This window comes from Elaeis guineensis, chromosome 2 (assembly GCF_000442705.2).
Source record: "Elaeis guineensis isolate ETL-2024a chromosome 2, EG11, whole genome shotgun sequence".
In the NCBI taxonomy this organism is placed as follows: Eukaryota; Viridiplantae; Streptophyta; class Magnoliopsida; order Arecales; family Arecaceae; genus Elaeis; species Elaeis guineensis.
The window spans coordinates 116,595,360-116,613,160 of NC_025994.2; the positions used below are offsets into that span (position 1 = coordinate 116,595,360).

The 17,801-nt window shown below is 39.9% G+C and overlaps 1 protein-coding gene and 1 long non-coding RNA gene across 4 annotated transcripts; one reads left to right on the top strand and one right to left on the bottom strand.

Moving 5' to 3' along the window:
- Positions 1 to 3,315: 3,315 nt before the first annotated feature.
- Positions 3,316 to 4,665, bottom strand: LOC140855834 (uncharacterized). Of its 2 annotated transcripts, XR_012139203.1 has the most exons (3): positions 4,010 to 4,665; positions 3,822 to 3,922; positions 3,316 to 3,710 (listed from the first exon to the last, which is right to left on the bottom strand). It is a non-coding gene; the product is annotated as an uncharacterized lncRNA (long non-coding RNA). The 2 variants fall into 2 exon arrangements; XR_012139202.1 differs by having other exon boundaries at positions 3,316 to 3,922.
- Positions 4,666 to 13,935: 9,270 nt separating this feature from the next.
- LOC105040923 (uncharacterized) lies at positions 13,936 to 16,947 on the top strand. Of its 2 annotated transcripts, none has more exons than XM_073252917.1 (3): positions 13,936 to 14,189; positions 15,325 to 15,571; positions 16,367 to 16,947. In XM_073252917.1, the coding sequence occupies exons 1-3, from the start codon at positions 13,983 to 13,985 to the stop codon at positions 16,771 to 16,773; spliced, it is 861 nt and encodes a 286-aa protein (XP_073109018.1). In that variant the 5' UTR covers positions 13,936 to 13,982; the 3' UTR covers positions 16,774 to 16,947. The 2 variants fall into 2 exon arrangements, with proteins under 2 accessions (XP_073109018.1, XP_073109019.1); XM_073252918.1 differs by having other exon boundaries at positions 15,346 to 15,571.
- Positions 16,948 to 17,801: the final 854 nt, after the last annotated feature.

Consider the following 17,801-nt stretch of genomic DNA (forward strand, 5'->3'; position numbering starts at 1 on the left):
GTTGATGCTGGAGCCCTATTGGCCTGCCCATGGTGTCCAACCGCTCTCACACCTCCTTGTTGTAGATGATTGCCTCCTCATCGATCGAGTCTCGGCTCGGAATGCAGAGTGTTTTGCCTTCATTATCGAGATTATTGTTGATCATCTGGCCAGATGGTGAACCTTCAGAAGTCCTCGATCATTTTCTACCCTCGAACGAGGATCCAGGTGAAGCAGGTGGTTCGGATGAGGCTTGGGATCTAGGAGCAGATCGGGATGTTGACCTATCTAGGTGTTCCGATCACAAAGAGGCATCTCCAGAGAGCCGAGTGCAGACCCATGGTGCAGCGAATCCAGGAGCACCTCGAGGGATAGCAAGCTACTATCCTCTCTTTGATAGGCAGGATGAGCCTTGTGAGGTCAGTATTGAGCTCTATCCTGGTTTATCTCTTGGCAAACATGATTGTGCTGATTTCTTATCTCAGAGAGCTGGAGCAGCGATTTCAAAACTTTCTCTGGGGCTTTGGTCACGACCATCATGGGATTCATCTTCTGACCTAGGAGGTGATTTGTCAGCCTATGAGAAATAGTGGTCTAGGGATCCAGTCCCTTATGGTCTGGAAGGAGGCCTTGATCGTCATACATATTATCAGATTCCTTATTTAGCTGGATTATCTTTGGAGCAGAGTGATGAGAGCCCGATACGAGGAGTGGAGCCAGGGGCTTTCGATCGAGGCAACTCATGGATGCTCCTCCATTTGAAAGATCTGTGCTCGAGGTCTCAGTATGATGAATGAGGTCAGTTGGTTGATTGGGGATGGCTATTCGGTTGACGTGACTCTTGATGCTTGGATCTCAAGATTGCCCCTTTTCCATTAGCCGACCTTTATTAGCAGCGAGGTGGCTGCTCAGGGGCAAGTTTGCGACCTAATGACTGAGGATGACAGGAGTTGGTGAGTCCAGGAGGTCAACTACCTGTTTGGTGGTTAGCTTGCTGACCAGATTCTAGCCACTCTGATCTCGATTCATTCCTGCAGGGACGTGAAGGTTTGGGGTCAGTTTTGCTGCTCAAAGATCCCCTTGCGTGACCTAACCCAAATGTGCAGACCGATGGTAGTTAGGAGGATTGAGGTGGCATAGATTTGGAGAATGGCTATCCATCCCAGAGTGAGGCTCTTCTTTTGAACGCTTGCTTGAGATCGTTTACCGACGTGCACTCTTCTTAGAGGGAGGGGCATGAACATTCCGATCTCTAGTCCATTGTGGGCGCTCGAGGAGGAGTTGATCAAGTATGCCATCCTGCACTATCTGAGGGCAAGGCTGATTTGGAGACAGGCTAGTGTCTACACCTGGGAGTCGAGTAGTGGCCTGTGGCTAGAGTCCTTCCTGAGTATGATCCATCAGAGTGTGACTGAGGGAGAGTACTTCTATGGCGTTAGATGATTTATATATCTTATCAGATTTGGCTTTCTAGAAACTGTCTAGTCTTCGATGGTGAGGTGGCTTCTATGCGTAAGGTGCTAGAGAGAGCCTGTTGCCTCGCTGCGGAGTACCTTCAGTTTGATGTTGCTACTGATCCCCTTAATACCTTCGATCACTGGGACTCTTATGCTACTCCAGTAGCACCCTAGCGAGCCTTATTTATCTCTAGAGAGGCCCCCTTAGGGATTGTCAAAGTAAACTTTGATGGTAGTATTAGGGGGGAGCAGAGGTAGAGCTAGTTTCGTCATCCGTGGCCCTGATGCGGACTGCTAGCAGCTGGAGGGTTCCATCTCTATGAGCCCTCAGTCCCGAGAATGGAGCTTCACGTTGCTTGGGCTGGCATCATCTTTCCAGTGTGGGAGCTTCGTGTGGAAAGGATCTTCATCGAGGACGACCTGCTACCGTTATTGCCTGGATCCAGGATGGCTCGAAGCAGCAAGAGGCTCATCCGTTGATCTGTGACATTTGGACTTTCCTTCGTTAATCTGCTGCGATATCTATCTGCCACATCTACAGGAAGACAAATAGCACAGCAGATTGGGTTGTGCCTTTGTGGCGGAGCATTCGGGGGATGAATTTGAAGGCCAGAGGATGTCTGCCAGCCAGTCCTATGGGATATTTTGTATTTTGTTCATTAGTACTGCTCTTACACCAAAATAGTGTGACCGTCTGTTTGTACCAAAAAAAATAAAAGGAGCTAGCTATTGACGAGTAGCTTGTGCTTTGCATAAAATTTAGCTAGAGTTTTAAGCTTGTTTGAGTTAAAGAGAATGTATAAATTATGGCATATGTTATTTTAATCAGTAAAAAAATATTTTGAAGCAATATATTTAGGCTTAATTATATAAAAAATTTTAAATTTTTTTAAAATTTTTAATTTCTTTCTGAATTTTTATTTAGTACAATTAGATCATCGAATTTTTAAATTATTTAAATTTAGACCCTTTCTCTGATTTCTATCTGCTTGCCGTGATTGGTGTCACGTGATACATGTGATCCGCTTATGTGGCTTTCTTTTATTAATTTGAAAAAAAATTTAAATTTTTTTTTCTCTCCTTTCTTTATTTTCTTCTTGTGGGGTTTCTATCAATAGAAAGGTGAAAAAACCCTTCTTTGGATCATTATCTTCTCTCTTTTCTACCTCCTTTGAATAGAAAGAAGAGATTTCATTTTTAGATTGTAGCGATCAAAACTAATGCAATTCTATCTCTAACTTCCTTTCACTCCAATTTCACCATTCTATTCATCTTTCATCAATGGTTTGGGTCACTTTCTGCTCAAAATCACTATCAATGTTTGATGATAAAACAATTCTTACATTATTTTTCAAGTTAATTAAGGGATCCATGATGTAAGGATTAGAAATTATGAAAAAAAAAATCTAAAATTATAATATATTTATAGGTACGATATAATACAAGCTGAAAATATTACCTCCATCATAAAATCGAGGATCAGTCATCAATCTTTTCGTCAAAGGTAAACACCATCTCTCTCAAGGCTATCATTAGTGTTCCAGTACTAAGAAGATAAGAAGAGCTTTAGATTGGAACGGATGAAAATCCTAATTTTTGCCACATAAGCAAATTTTTTTGCTGTATAAATAAGCGACGTCATAACTCTGTTACGGTAGGCTGATGAAAATCATAAATAGAATTTGAATTGAAAAATTTTGAAAGTTTAATTTCTTATTATACTAAAAAAATTTAGAATAAAATTAAAAATTTATGCAAGCTCAAAATTTTTATAAAATTAAATTATATATTTATGAATAAGATAGATGGTTTAAACTTAACCTACTTTCCACCCCTAAATAACGCCCAGAGATCAGAGAAATTATAACCACTCCGAATGTACAAATTTAATAGCATATGGAGCCAATTATTTTGCACCGCAATTTTTCACCACGTACCGCACCTGGCCACCGCAGCATAAAGGGGGAAGAAAAAGGAAGCCAGCGCTCCGCCCTGCCTCCCAAGCGAACGGAATCTTAGCCGTCCCCCCCTCTCTCTCTCTCTCTCTCTCTCGAGCGGCATATACTTACAAGCGAACGAAGAAGAGATAATGTCACCCGTGTCCTCTGACCGTCTCCCTGAGCATCCCCCACCCCCCGCCACCCTCTTTTGAGTGAACGACACCCTCCACAAACATCTCTTGCATCCTGCGTCACCACCCGCATCGCGATCTGGAGGAGAACAGTTCTGCCTGGCTCTCCGTCCTCTTCCAAAATCCTAGCTCGCATCCTCCGTCTTCAGTTTTCCATGTTCGATTCAAGCGAAAAATGGATCAAGATTTCCATTAGTTTTTTTAAAACAAAAAAAGAAAAGGAAAAAACAAAAAGAAGAAGATGGAAATAGAACCACATTCTTCTGTTTAACCCTTGCGATCAAAACTGCCGTTTGAATTCCAAAAAGGGCACGATGCATGAAGGTCTTCTGTCAAGCAAACTAAGGCCCACATCCTGCATCACAAAATTAAATAAAACATTAATTGTGAAAAAAGATTTTTTTTTTTTTTTGGGGAAAAGAGAACAATGTTAGGATCATGCGTCATCTAGCTCCTCCTCCTCTTTCTTGGTCTTCATAGCGGCAGGCGCAGCGGCGGGAGCGCCACCTCCGCCGCCCGCAGCGACGGCGACAGCGGCAACGCCTACTCCGCGCGGGGCCGAGGTGAACTTCTTCCTTCTGGCCGCGATCAGCTCTGTGATGTCCATCCCCTTGACCTGGGTCAGCAGAAGATCTATTCTCTCCTCCCTGGCTCCGCACCCACTATGAATCGAGAACCAAAGAAAGAGGGTCCGATTGAAACATTGATAGGAAGAAGGATCGAAGAGCCTGTTGGGGTATATCTGTATCGGCCGAAGAGCGGAGGGTTTTGGATCGTGCTATCTATCGGACACATACTCGAGTACGTGCCTCTGGGTTATATGGATCCGAGAAGCAGCATTAAATATTTTTTTTATTCACTCATTTTCTTCTTCTACGAGACATCACAATAGAGTAAAAAAATAAAAATATATATATAAAAAAAAAATCAAAGTGAAGAGATGATCATATAAAAATTATAAAAATATTAATACCTCCATTCCTCACGTCTCATCCTCTTACAGGCTAAAGAACGCACAACAAAGTTAAAAAAAAAAAAAAGAAAAGTAGGGAAGAGAGCAAAAATAATGGCCATAGAGAGAGAAGAGAGAATATACTCTCACTTACCTCTATCAGAACCGAAATCTCATTTTGGCCATGTCGAAGTCCTCATACTCCATGATCGAAAGCTTTCTCATTGTCGATCCATTTTTTATGGACCCAAAATATTTACTAACAGCCAGTCATGATGACTGTGAGAGGTATTTTTTATGGCCTGCTATATCCCTTATGAATTTATAATAGTAGTCAGCCCCTGTCAGCCTATGCCATAAATATGGGCGGCTCTCTACGAAAGATATTACTAGGTATAATTTCCAAAGACATTAATGAGAAACATGATTCTTGACAGTTCCATACTCTCCTGTGGCTCTGACTTCTATATGAAAGAGATAAATAAGGGACCCCAAGGTACATCTCCTCTCCCTCTCACAAACGCTTTTTCCTACTTGTTGCACATGAATCTGACTTGAGTGTCGGAGGGTCCTTGCCAGAGCCACTTCCGACGGAACTTTTCTTACAGGTCCAACTACCGTCGATCCACCAAACGTTGCCTCACTCCAGCACCTCCGGCTCCAAAAAGATTTCTGCATCAATAGATTGGCGCTAGAAGGAGGGTCGGGCTCCCTCGCACTGGCATTGGGTGCTTGTGCGACTGTTCGCTTTTGGAAAAGAGTACCTTATCTACTATTATACTGCCGCGAAGAGCTTCCTCACCGGTGAGACTTTTGGCTATAGACTATGCTCCCTGTTATCCATCGGAGGCATCTCACAACCCACTCTATAGGCTCCCAGCCTCACAACCCCCTCTACTGGCTTTCAAAAAAAATGAGGTGGTTCACACTGTGCGACCGTCAAGCTTTTATTAAATGAGAGGCACCAGTATCCTTTAAGCTCTCTGGGTTAGATCTAAGAATGGAGGGCAAATAATTCAAATCGAGAGGATGCAAGCTCATTCATGAGGAGTGATCATAGGAACTCCGTTACGTCACCCTAATGGCAAAATATCTCCAAAAATAAAAGTTGGCCGAACCCCCAGTTTTCGAAAGAAATCTCCTCTCGCTTGAGGGACTATTTTTCTATTCGCATGCCTTTTCTTCTTTTCAAGTATGCATTAAAAAAAGGAGAGAGAAAGAGAAAAAGAGAAAAGATTTGCTGGAAATAAGGGAAAAAAAGGGAGAATAAAAATGTAAAAGAGATTCCGAGCTAATCCTGGTCCCCCATCTTTTGTCTATATCCCATTATGATGGGACTTTACGCCTATTTCATTATTCATTTAACATCTCCTATAGACGTCCTCTCTTTTTCTTAACAGGATACGGAGAGACTTCTTAAAGGAATCTCCTTGGGTGACTTGTGAGTTCGTAAATAGTACCGAACCCAACTGCTCAAGTACTCCCTCTTCCATGGCCACAAATTGAATGGATTGGAGAATGCCCCTACAAACATTTCCGATCGGGTCTAATAATGAGGGCATGCATTTTGAATCGAAAGAGGAAGCAAGCCTCAAAAGACTTGCACAAGATTTTCTTGGTAAGAGATTCTTAGGCCCTCACTTTTCATTTCATTTTCTTTCCTCTTAGAAAAATTGCAGGCCTATGAGCATTAAAATCAAAGGGCTGAGGCTGAAGTCAAATCTAGACCGATCTACAGTCTAGAATTAGATTGATCTAAAGAAAAAATAAGCTCGAACTGACGAAGAGCTCAGGTGTAAGCCAAAGCAATTAATGAGGAGTCAAACAGGATCCAAGAGCTTCCTAACAGAACTCATAACTTCTATGGAGGGCATGAACGATCACTTATACCCTTGAAGAGAACAGACAAAGCCTCCATTGTTCAGTAAGAGAACTGGTATAGCCTCCATTATTTAGTAGAAGAGCAAGCAAAGCCCCCGCTCTTCAGTGAAAAAACAGCCGAAGCCCCTACTGCTTAATGAAAGTGCAGTCGAAAACCCCACTGCTCAATGAAAGTACAGTCAAAGTCTCCACTCTTCAATGAAAAAGCAGATGAAGCCCTCACCATAGTGGGAGTGCAGATGAAGTCCCTACCACGATGGGAGTGTAGATAAAGACCTCAGTTTAGATGCTTACATGTTTGTTGGGTTGTGATTGTATCACAAACTCCCTACATGCACATCCTCATGTTTATCTGTGATCAAGGTAGAAGCCAAAATTCACTATCCGAAGACCCCCGCTCTTCAGTAAGGGGTAGAAGACCTCACTGGTGCAAATTTAAGCATATTTATGTTTGAAATGCAACTTCACATGAAGACCGAAGCAATGAACACAGATGAAGATGAAAAATTTTAATTCAAAGTATTTTATTATTTGATCAGAAAAGATCAAGCCATACATATATATATATATAATAAAAAATAAGATCCTCAATTAAAAGAACATCAGCATTGTCTTTAATTGCCTCCGTACCACATGCATTAAGAGGTCATCGATGCACCAAATGGTGCACTGTTCTTGTATTTTGTCAGCTCCTGATCACCCCATTATCCACCAAACACATGCTTTAGATTTGCCCTGGGTCACTTGAGCCCGGCACATGCCGCTCTCTCTCGCCCCATCCACCTATAAACAACACGATCAAATAATAGATGAGGAAGAAAAAGAGAGGAAGAGAGGGAGAGGAGAAAAGAAGGACAACATCAGCCTCCCCCCATGTGCCGTGATCGGGATCGAAAAGCCATGGGCCTCCCCCTGCATGCCGTGATCGGGATCGGGTAGCCAATCTCCACTGCAAGCATCCATGTCGGCTTCGAAGCTGGCATCGGCCTCCCCTACGAGCGTCTCCATTGGCTCCAAGGACAACATCGGCCTCCTCCCATGCGTCGTGATCGGGATCGGGAAACCATGGCCTCCCCCTGTGTGCCATGATCAGGATCGGGCAGTCGGTCTCCACTGCAAGCATCCTCACCAGCTTCAAAGCCGACATCGACCTCCCCTGTGAGTGTCTCTATCTGCTCCAAGGACAACATCGGCCTGCCCCCCCACGCCGTGATTGGGATCGAGAAGTCATGGGCCTCCCCTCACATGCCGTGACTGAGATCAGGAAGCCATGGGCCTCCCCCTGTGCCGTGATCGGGATCGGGCAATCGATCTCCACTACAAGCATTCTTGCCGGCTTTGAAGCCGACATCGGCCTGCCTTGCGAGCGTCTCCGTCGACTCCAAAGATGACATTGGCCTCCCCCGTGTTCGCTGTGCTTAGGATCGCGGTCTCCAAAGATGACATCGTGTGGATGATGTCAGCAACGGCATTGAACCTCTCTGACACTGATCCCCAACGGTGCTGAACCCATCTGGCCAAACTCCTCCAACGTCGATTTCCTCTTGAGTGACGTCGAACTCCTCTGACTTCGATCCCCTCTTGAGCAGCATCAAACTCCTCGGGATGGCCTCCCGCGTGGCCGATCCCCCCCATGCGCTCCGTTGGCTCCAAGGCCGGGATTAGGTGCTCTACATCGGCCCTTTGGGCCTCCTCCATGCGCTCCCTCGATCGACCTTCGCATGTCCCTCCTCTCTTCGGAGATGTTCGCGTGCGCCCCCTTCAACCGACGTTGCCTCTGCATGTCCCACCTCCGATCGGACCCCCTTCGGCCTACATCTCCATGCGCCTCATCCCCGACCGAACCCCCCCTTTTGCCCATACCCATGCGCATCTTGCCTTCATCAACATCGATTTCTCGTGAGGCACATCGAACCCAGTGATTCATCTTGACATCAATTGTCCACCAGTAGATTCATCCTGGGCGGCTGATGTCAAAAGCCGATGTCGGGATCGGCTGGCCTGGGGCCTCACAAGATCTCTCTCATGCACTCACGCTGACAACTAAGCTAAGACCAATGGCCCATGTGCGAGCCTTTTCAGATCAACAGCTCCGGAACCTCTCCCGCATGCTCCTCCGTCAACACTGAACCCATGTATGGACACCGAGGTCCATCAACACTGAACCCACCACATCTGTGTCTGGAAAGATATCTATACCAACATGTGCTATTGCTGCTATTTTCCACAATTCTATATACCATGATAGTTTACTGATCGCCCCAGAGACCTATTCACTAGAGCATCTTTTGGTTTACTCTCTATTTGGTCATGCGATTCAACATGAACTTCTTCCACAGGATCATCTCTTGATAGTTCAAGAGTTGGATCTGGTTCTCTTTTATGACTTGAAGATGAGGAGTTATATGTAAATGTAGAATCAGTTCAATGGTGAGATGTCTGCAGAAGATCAAATTGATCTGAATGAGAGGAAAATATTTTTAGAATTATCTTCAACAACCAACTGAATGCTGAGACCACCATGAATACTTCTTAATGTGAGGATGAAGAAACTTTTTGTTCTATATCATCGGCCAATAGTATAGCTGGTAAAAAATCAGCAAAGAGTCATGAAAGCCCCAACTGATACCTTTCTAATGCTGAGGTTTAGATTAGCTGTGCGAGCATTCCAATATGGCAGATATCTAAGATTTGTTTTTATGTGATAGACCCCTCAAAAGCCAAAGTGAAGGGATGACCTCGGTACGTCTTCGACAAATTAATAGTACTCTCTTCGCTCGACCCTGTTATAACTCATACTCAAGAGTAAGAGGGGCTATTGTTGGGCGGTAAACCTGTATCGGCCAAAGACATGAGGTGGAAGGTCTTCGGATTGTGCTATCCATTGTGCACATACTCGAGTATCTGCCCCTGGGTCACATGGATCTGACAAGGAGCATTAAATGCTTTTTTTCCGCTCATTCTTTTCTCTTATGAGACATCACAATAGAATAAAAAAATAATAATATAAGAAGCCATGGAGAGGAGGTGACCATACAAAAATAATAAAGGCATCAATGCCTCCTTTTCTAACGTCTTATCTTCCCATGGGCTAAGGGCCATACAACAAGATAAAAAGAAAAGGTGGAGGAGAGAGCAAAGATGGTGGCCATAGGGTGAAGAGAGAGAATATGCTCTCATTTGTTCCTGTCAAAATCGAATCTCACTTTGGCCATGCTGAAGTCCTCGTACTCCATGGTCCGAAGCCCTTTCATTTGTCGATCTACTTTTACGGTCCTCAAATATTTACTAACAGTCAGTCATGATGAATGTGGGAGGCATCTTTTATGATCCGTCATAAACCCTCATTAATTAATAACAGTAGTCATGATGAGCTTTTCACATCTTCCAGCAGCCCCCTGTTAGTCTGTGCCATAAATGTGAACGGCTTCCCACGTGCTATGAAATGATATTGCTAGGTATAATTCTTAAAAATATTAATGGGAGACAGGATTTTTGTCAGTTCCATGCTCTTTCGTGGCTCCGGCTTCTATATAAAAGAGATAAACAAAGGGATTTCAAGGTACATCACTTCTTCATCTCACAAATACTCTTTTCTATCTATTACGTATGAAGCTGACTTGAGTATTGAAAGATCCTCATCAGAATCATTTTTAATAAAATTTTTTTATAGATCTGACTGTCATCGATCCATCGAACATCGTTTTATTTTAGTATCTCTGATTTCGAATAAAATTTCGCGTCAACAGAGCCGAACCAAGATAAAGAACGAGATAACAAAATGATCGCATGAGGAAGGGGGTCGGTGGGGGGTGATTGGACCTGATTCAAGAATGGCCTTGATATCGTTAGCGGAGGGGTAAGCATTTCCGGCGAGGATGGCGAGGAGGTACGCGGCCACCACCTTCATCTCCGCTTGCAAACTTTCCGCTGTTGCGAGGCACGTTACGTGGTGAACAATAATTGGCTGGATGCACCGCTGAGCTGGTCCACCGGGCAAGCGGATAATCTCTCCCTATCCCTATTCACGGCATGTTAGAAGCCGACAAGCCCAGGCCCGTGACGTCGGACAGACATAAATGCCGGGCCGGTTTTGGATAAAAACTACCGGACGTACAGCTGTCGCTCGTCTGACCGATGGGAGGGGGCGGTCCGAGCCCCACCGGACGTTCGGGATAAGAACCACCATCTCTTTATTTTAGCCTCATGATGATGCGCTTCTGTTTAATGGATGTTTATAATGTCTTTTTCAAAAAAAGGAAAGCCAGACCACTGTTTTAAGTCTTCCAGATGAGGATAAATTTCTTTTGTTCCTGCGTCCCAATTTTATTAACCTAAGTTGATGGACCATAAATCTCAGTCTTGTTTATTATGAGATCCAACCATAAATTCGAGATAAAATTTTTTGAAAATAAATTCAAGAATAACTGAATTCTTAAAATTTTTGAGACCAATAAATCTAAATTATATTCTTTCGATCCAAAATTTTATAGAATTCATAATGGATCAGTATAATAGCCAAAAATATTGAATTAAAGATCATGTGTTAAGATCATTTTTTTTTCTATAAAATTTGGATCAGTCAAAAAATAATTTAAATATAAAAAAATTCTAGCCTAATTGATAATTCAATATTTTGATCGTTGGATTGGTGCAATTCATGAGTTTTTTGAAATTTTGGATTCAACCATCGAAAGAGACTCTTACTTGTTTATTTAATCTAGAGCTTATTATTAATATTTTGTGCAAATTGTTTCTCATGCAGCATATTAAAATCAGACCTCCAAGGTATCATTTTTTTTATTTCAAAATTTTACTAATTAGAAAAATTCAAATAACTGGTTTAACATCTTAAAATCACCGGCTCTCTCTGGCTCTAGATTCTAGATATAATCCTCGAACTTAAGCTAGCGTGGCCTGCGGCCCAAGCTAACCACAGCTTAAGCCAGTTTAATCCACTGAAAGGGTCAGAAAAAAGCTACCTCATAAATAATATACAGTGTTCCACCCAACCTCTAGGCCAGCCTGTCCATTCGGATGAGCGCCGTTCCGGTCACTCTTAGGCGCTGCGATGGTGCTGACCGGTGTCCAGCTCCGCCATCAGCGCGCAAAAAAACCAAAGGGCTCTCCCGGAATATCGTATAACATAATTTAAAGCGGTTCTCCGTAGTCACTCTTCAAGCCCGATGCAAAGAGAACCTCTTCTTGCCGCGTAGTCACTCTTGAGACGTGAGCCTTTTTCTAAGTAATATAAAAAAAAAATTTAATTATTAAAATAATTTAAATTTAAATTTATTTATCGATCTGATGCAGAAATGATAAAACACCATTTTGAATTGCATTTTATCATGCCACGTCACCCTCCCATTTCCCCCCATTTTTCACATGGGCTAGGCAGAAAAAAAAAAATAGAAACAAAAATACCTTTCCAAATTACGTTTTTAAAAACGCCATATCATTTGGCACTTTAATTATTCTCCAAAAAAAATGATAAAAAATTTAAAATTAAAATTAAAATTTATAAAAAAATAAAAATTATAATTTTGATAAAAAAATTATCATTTCAAATTAGTATCCTCATTTCAAATTATCTTTTAAAAAAATTATAAAAAATAATTATAAAAAAATTAAAAATATCATAAAAAAGTATTGAAAAGAAATAGAAATTATAATTCAAAATGTTAAAAAAATAAAAATTTTAATTTTAATTCAAATAAAAATCATCATTTCAAATTACAATCTCCTTTTGAAATTAATTTTTTTTAAAAATATCATAAAAAAATTAAAAAATTATTAAAAAAAGAAAAAAATAAAAATTATAATTTTGAATAAATTTTTAAAAATAAAAATTTTAATTTTAATTAAAATAAAAAATAAATTTAAATTATTTTCTTTATTTAAAATTAATTTTTTTAAAAAAATATGTAAAAAAAATATCTAAAAAATCTTAAAAATTTTAAAAAATAAAGAATACCATAAAAAAAATGAGAAAGAAATCAGAAAAAATAAAAATTATAATTTTAAATATAAAGAAAAAAATTTTAATTTTAATTCAAATAAAAACCATCATTTCAAATTACTTTTCCCATTTCAAAATATCTTTTTAAAAAAATATCTGAAAAAAATTGTTGAAAAAAATAAAAATATCATAAAAAATTTTAAAAGAAATATAAATTATAATTCTAAATTTTAAGAAAATAAAAGAAATATAATTCTAAATTTTAAAATTATAATTTATATTTCTTTTAAATTCTTTTTTATGGTATTTTTATTATTTTTTCAACAATCTTTTCAGATATTTTTTTAAAAAGATATTTTGAAATGGAAAAAGTAATTTGAAATGATAGTTTTTATTTGAATTAAAATTAAAATTTTTATTTTTTTATATTTAAAATTATAATTTTTATTTTTTCTGATTTCTTTCTCATTTTTTTATGGTATTCTTTATTTTTTAAAATTTTTAAGATTTTTTTAAATATTTTTTTACATATTTTTTTAAAAAAATTAATTTTAAATGAAGAAAAAAATTTAAATATATTTTTTATTTTAATTAAAATTTGAATTTTTATTTTTAAAAATTTATTCAAAATTATAATTTTTATTTTTTTATTTTTTTAATAAATTTTTAATTTTTTTATGATATTTTTTAAAAAAAGTTAATTTCAAAAGAAGATTGTAATTTGAAATGATGATTTTTATTTGAATTAAAATTAAAATTTTTATTTTCTTAACATTTTTAATTATAATTTTTATTTTTTTCAATACTTTTTTATGATATTTTTAATTTTTTTTATAATTTTTTTTAAAAGATAATTTGAAATGGGGATAATAATTTGAAATGATAATTTTTATTTTTATCAAAATTATAATTTTTATTTTTTTATAAATTTAAAATTTTAATTTTAATTTTTTTTTTTTTTGAGAAATAATTAAAAATACTAAATGATAGCGTTTTTAGAAATGCCGTTCCACATGGCATTTCTATTTTTTTTTCTTTCCCCTCCTTTAGTCTACGTGAAAAATGGGAAGAATGGGGGGTGATGTGGCATGATAAAATATCATTCAAAATATCATTTTATCATTTCTGTATCAAATCGATAAATAAGTTCAAATTTAAATTATTTTGATAATTAATTTTTTTTTTATATTACTTGGGAAAAGGCCTCGGACGTTTTCTGTGCTTTATGATCCCAAACGTATATCCGCGAGTGAGCGTAACGATCGGAACGAGCGAGGGAGATGGCCGAATATTCCGACAGATACTTGGGACAGCGTTTGGGACCCACGGCTTATAATTGAGTGGCGGACAAACGTACCTGACGTGGATCTGTGCTGTTGTTGACCCTCATCCGAACCACCAACCTCGATCCCCACCCCGCAGTCTGGGCCCTACACAACGGCGAGACGCCGCGTGGATCCTTAGCTGTCCGACGCACGTTCCCGGCGGCCCGTTCGTCCACGTTATCCCCTGGGACCCACCTTGCCTCGTGCCCTCGTATATAGAGCCATCCATCGCAGCCACCGAGTTTGGGCATCATCCGGGTTCGGATCCGAGAACGAATAGTTTTCGAGGAGGAGAGTAATGGAGGAGAAGATGGGTATGGTGAGCCTTTCTGCCATGGTGTTGGGCTTCTTTGAAGAAGGGGAAAGAAGGGAAGGAAAGGAATGGGGCGGTGACCCCTTGGACTCTAATGGTGGATACAGCGACGAAGAGGATGGCAGTGACGGCTCCGAGAGCGGTGCTTTAGAAAGCAAGGCTTTCTGGGAGACGCAACACCAGCTCCTCCAAGTAAGTACAATATATATGTATATCAATTTTTTTATGAAAATATCTCGCAATCACTTGAAAGAAATGTTGGATGGTTTATTCTTTTGATTGTACTATTTTGGAAAAACACCAACCAGATTCAAAAATATATGAGAGTCGAGATGTTTGTTTGTTTGCTGAAAATTATTTGCATGCAGATGATATTATCTTTTGAGAACATGTACAGGCGTTTACCAAATCTGAGAGTCGAGATGATGTAACCCAATATAGATATTGTTGCTGCCAACTTTTCATTGCTTGTCGTCGGGAATGAATACCTACAAAATAATATCGAGACAGATCAAATTTATATCCGACGGAGACTCTCCGATGTTTAAGTCAGAGAGAAAAATTGATGAATAAAAATTGAATATAAATAGTAGCAGAATTTTGATCCAGTGTAAATTTATCAGTCCTGTTCTCTTGTCCCTTTTTATAAATGAGATTGTCGTAATCATCAGACGTGATTCATATTTTATGGTACTAAATCATCAGGTCATAATCACGTAATAGATCATTAATTCTCACTGATCGCGCCGTGATATGCGGCTGGTAACTGTTCGCGACGATTATGATATATTGAGTAGATTAATCGACCATATGTCGGTAGAACCGACCATATATCGGTAGGATCCATGCGTGATCGTCGACTAATAGTTCTATTATGCCAATGATCTAAGTCGTCCGCTGTCGATCAGTAATAATAAAATTATTAGTCGGTCAGCCGGCAATAAGTCGGTGCGGTTCGTTCAATTGGTTGATGAAGAATCGAAATTGCATATTTAGCAGATGTAGAGTCAGTCGGGATTGTATGTTTGGTCGGTCGGCTGTTGTTGAGTCAGAGTCGATAGTCGATTGATTTGAGTCGGAGATCGATTGAGTTATCCCAATATATATATATATATATATAATTGATTAGATTACTTAGTATGATTTAAGAGAGAGTTTTGTTTTATACTGATCCGTTTTTGGTGGATGTTTCGTGTCAATTTATTTTCTCGATAAAATTATTGAGAGAGAGCGGGTGCCAGCAATAGACAACCATGGTTGCGGGAGGAGGTGTTTAACTGTTATTACCTTGATAGTTTTTATTTAATGGCGATATAATTAGATCTAGTTGTACAATGGATTGTGCCAGGAGGCCCTGTCTAAGAATAGCTCGGTGGAAGCAAAGATACGGATGGCGACGGAGGATGCTGTGAAGAAGATGCACTCCACGGGATTTGTTTGCATCTGCCCGAATCGAATGCCCCAGAAATGCCGGACTTGTGCACGTAGAAACATCGCCGAAAGGCTCCGGGAAGCAGGATATAACAGCGCCCTTTGTAAGTCCAAGTGGAGGCGGTCCCCAAATATTCCTTCAGGTAATTGGGGATCTCTTCTTCTTTATGTTCACATCATAATGTGACATGATAATTTATATCATCGCATGAGGTACGTTGTTTCCTCCACTAGCTACATGGTATGAAGTGACAAAGTTAGATATTTTAGAACCAAGTTGGGGGAGATTTTTAACAGGATAGGTTTGGATTAGGCCAAGGTTTCATCAAAAAAAATAACCTAGTACGGAGAGCTATTTCCAGATTCCATCCGGCATTTGGAAAAATATCTACTTCTTATGGACATTATTATATGACAATACAACGTCACATGTGTGACATCTCCACTACATGATATGAAGTGACAAAGCTGGACATTTTTCGAACTAGTTGAGGGAGTATTTTTTACTAAAAAGAAAGGTAAGTTTGGATTAGATGAGTAAGGTTGCCACAAAATATTAACGTAAGTGGGTGGATGATGATTAAAGTATCTTGCCCAACGAGTTGGGTTTGTTTCTAACATGCCAGATTAGGCTTAGGCTACAGTATCTGCAAAAGTTAACCAAGTGCATCTATGGCGGGCCCAAAGTTGATCAGTTGACAAATAAGCTTTTCGGTATACATCCAATTCTTGGATATTTGGTATCTTTAGTGCCTTTCAGGATGTATCATCCACTTCCCCATGTCGGTTGCTTTTTTCGCTAATGCATTATCTTTTCTATTCATAATATCTTGCCATTTACATCATGTTCCGTATATGACGTATTATGATGGGATCCGGTGCATTAGTACCGATATGATTGCACTAATATATGACTTATTAGGGTTGTATGTCCACAGGAGAACACAGTTATGTAGACATAGTAATGGAGGCAAAGAATGGCAAAAGAAGCCCAATTAGAGTAGTCATAGAGCTAAACTTCCGCACAGAGTTTGAGATGGCCAGAGCCAGCCGGGAATACACCAACCTTGTAAACTGCCTTCCAGAGGTCTTTGTTGGCAAGTCAGAGAAGCTAAAGAATGTGATCAAGATCATGTGTTCCGCAGCAAAGAAGTGCATGAAAGATAACAAGATGCACATGGGCCCATGGAGGAAGCACAAGTACATGCAGTCTAAATGGCTTGGGACACCAGAGAGGATTGCTCCTTGGCCGTTCCACCCAACCCCGGTGTCCGACCGGCAACCAAAGCTTAGAGCTTCGATGCTGACCTTCGACTTGCACTGCACTGCTGTGGAAGTTGTTTGATCACCTAAAATTGTGAAGAAAAGCTTCTTACTTACTTCATCACCATCCTCCTCATCCACTTCTTTCTACTCCGGCTTTGGCGTGTTTGTTCCGCACTTGAGTGATGATCTTGTTAGCGTGAGAGTTGTAAATATGTCGAGAAAATGAAATGAGTGAAAGTGTGTTAAGTGCTAACTTCTGTTTGGCAGTTCATGGACACTTGCTGGGCTTCATGTATTAGAAGAAATGAAGCAGCCGAGGTAGCTAGACAACTTGGTGCACAGTGGGTTAATTAGGAGAAAAAATGACCAATTTCAATTCCAATCAAGCACTTGAGCATCATTGATAATTCAAAGAAAAATGACCAAATGTTACCCAAAAGGAGGAGGAGAAAAATGACCAAAGCAAGCATCCCTATTAATTATTAAACTAATTTTTGAGATCAAGCTTATCCCATTGGGCTCCAGGAAAACGACTAGAAGCGTCTTCTTTTTGCGACATGTCTCTGGCTAAGGTTGAGATTGAGACCACTTTGTCAGGAGGCCCACGTCGCTTGAGAGTTGGATGCTTGCAGACTTACTCGGACCAACATTAATTCTCATTTAATAATGACAATGGGCAGGGCTGCATCTATTTCACTTTACAAAGGGATAAGAATCTTAATCAATTGGGACCATCCTGGCCTGAAAGTGGTCAGAATGCTCCAGGCCCGAGAAGGCACAACCTTTGGAATTCCAACCAGTTCATCTTTAGGTAGGCCTAGCTCTGTCATGCACATCATACTAGATAAATCACTAGAACTCTCCCTTTAGAGGAATGCTAGGTCTGAAGGATATCACATCCAAGAATGTGCCAGTTTCTCGTATCGCATTGCGAGCAAGAACTGAATAGCTAGGGCAGGATAAGGTGCACAACTGATGTTGCTGTTATCATTTAAAGTTATAGTGTCTAATTTATCTTTTTCTTCAGCTTCCATATCATGGATATACGAACAGGGTTAGTTGATGCTAAATCTTGGTTGAAGTGAGTGAGGAAGGGCTTTATGGAGT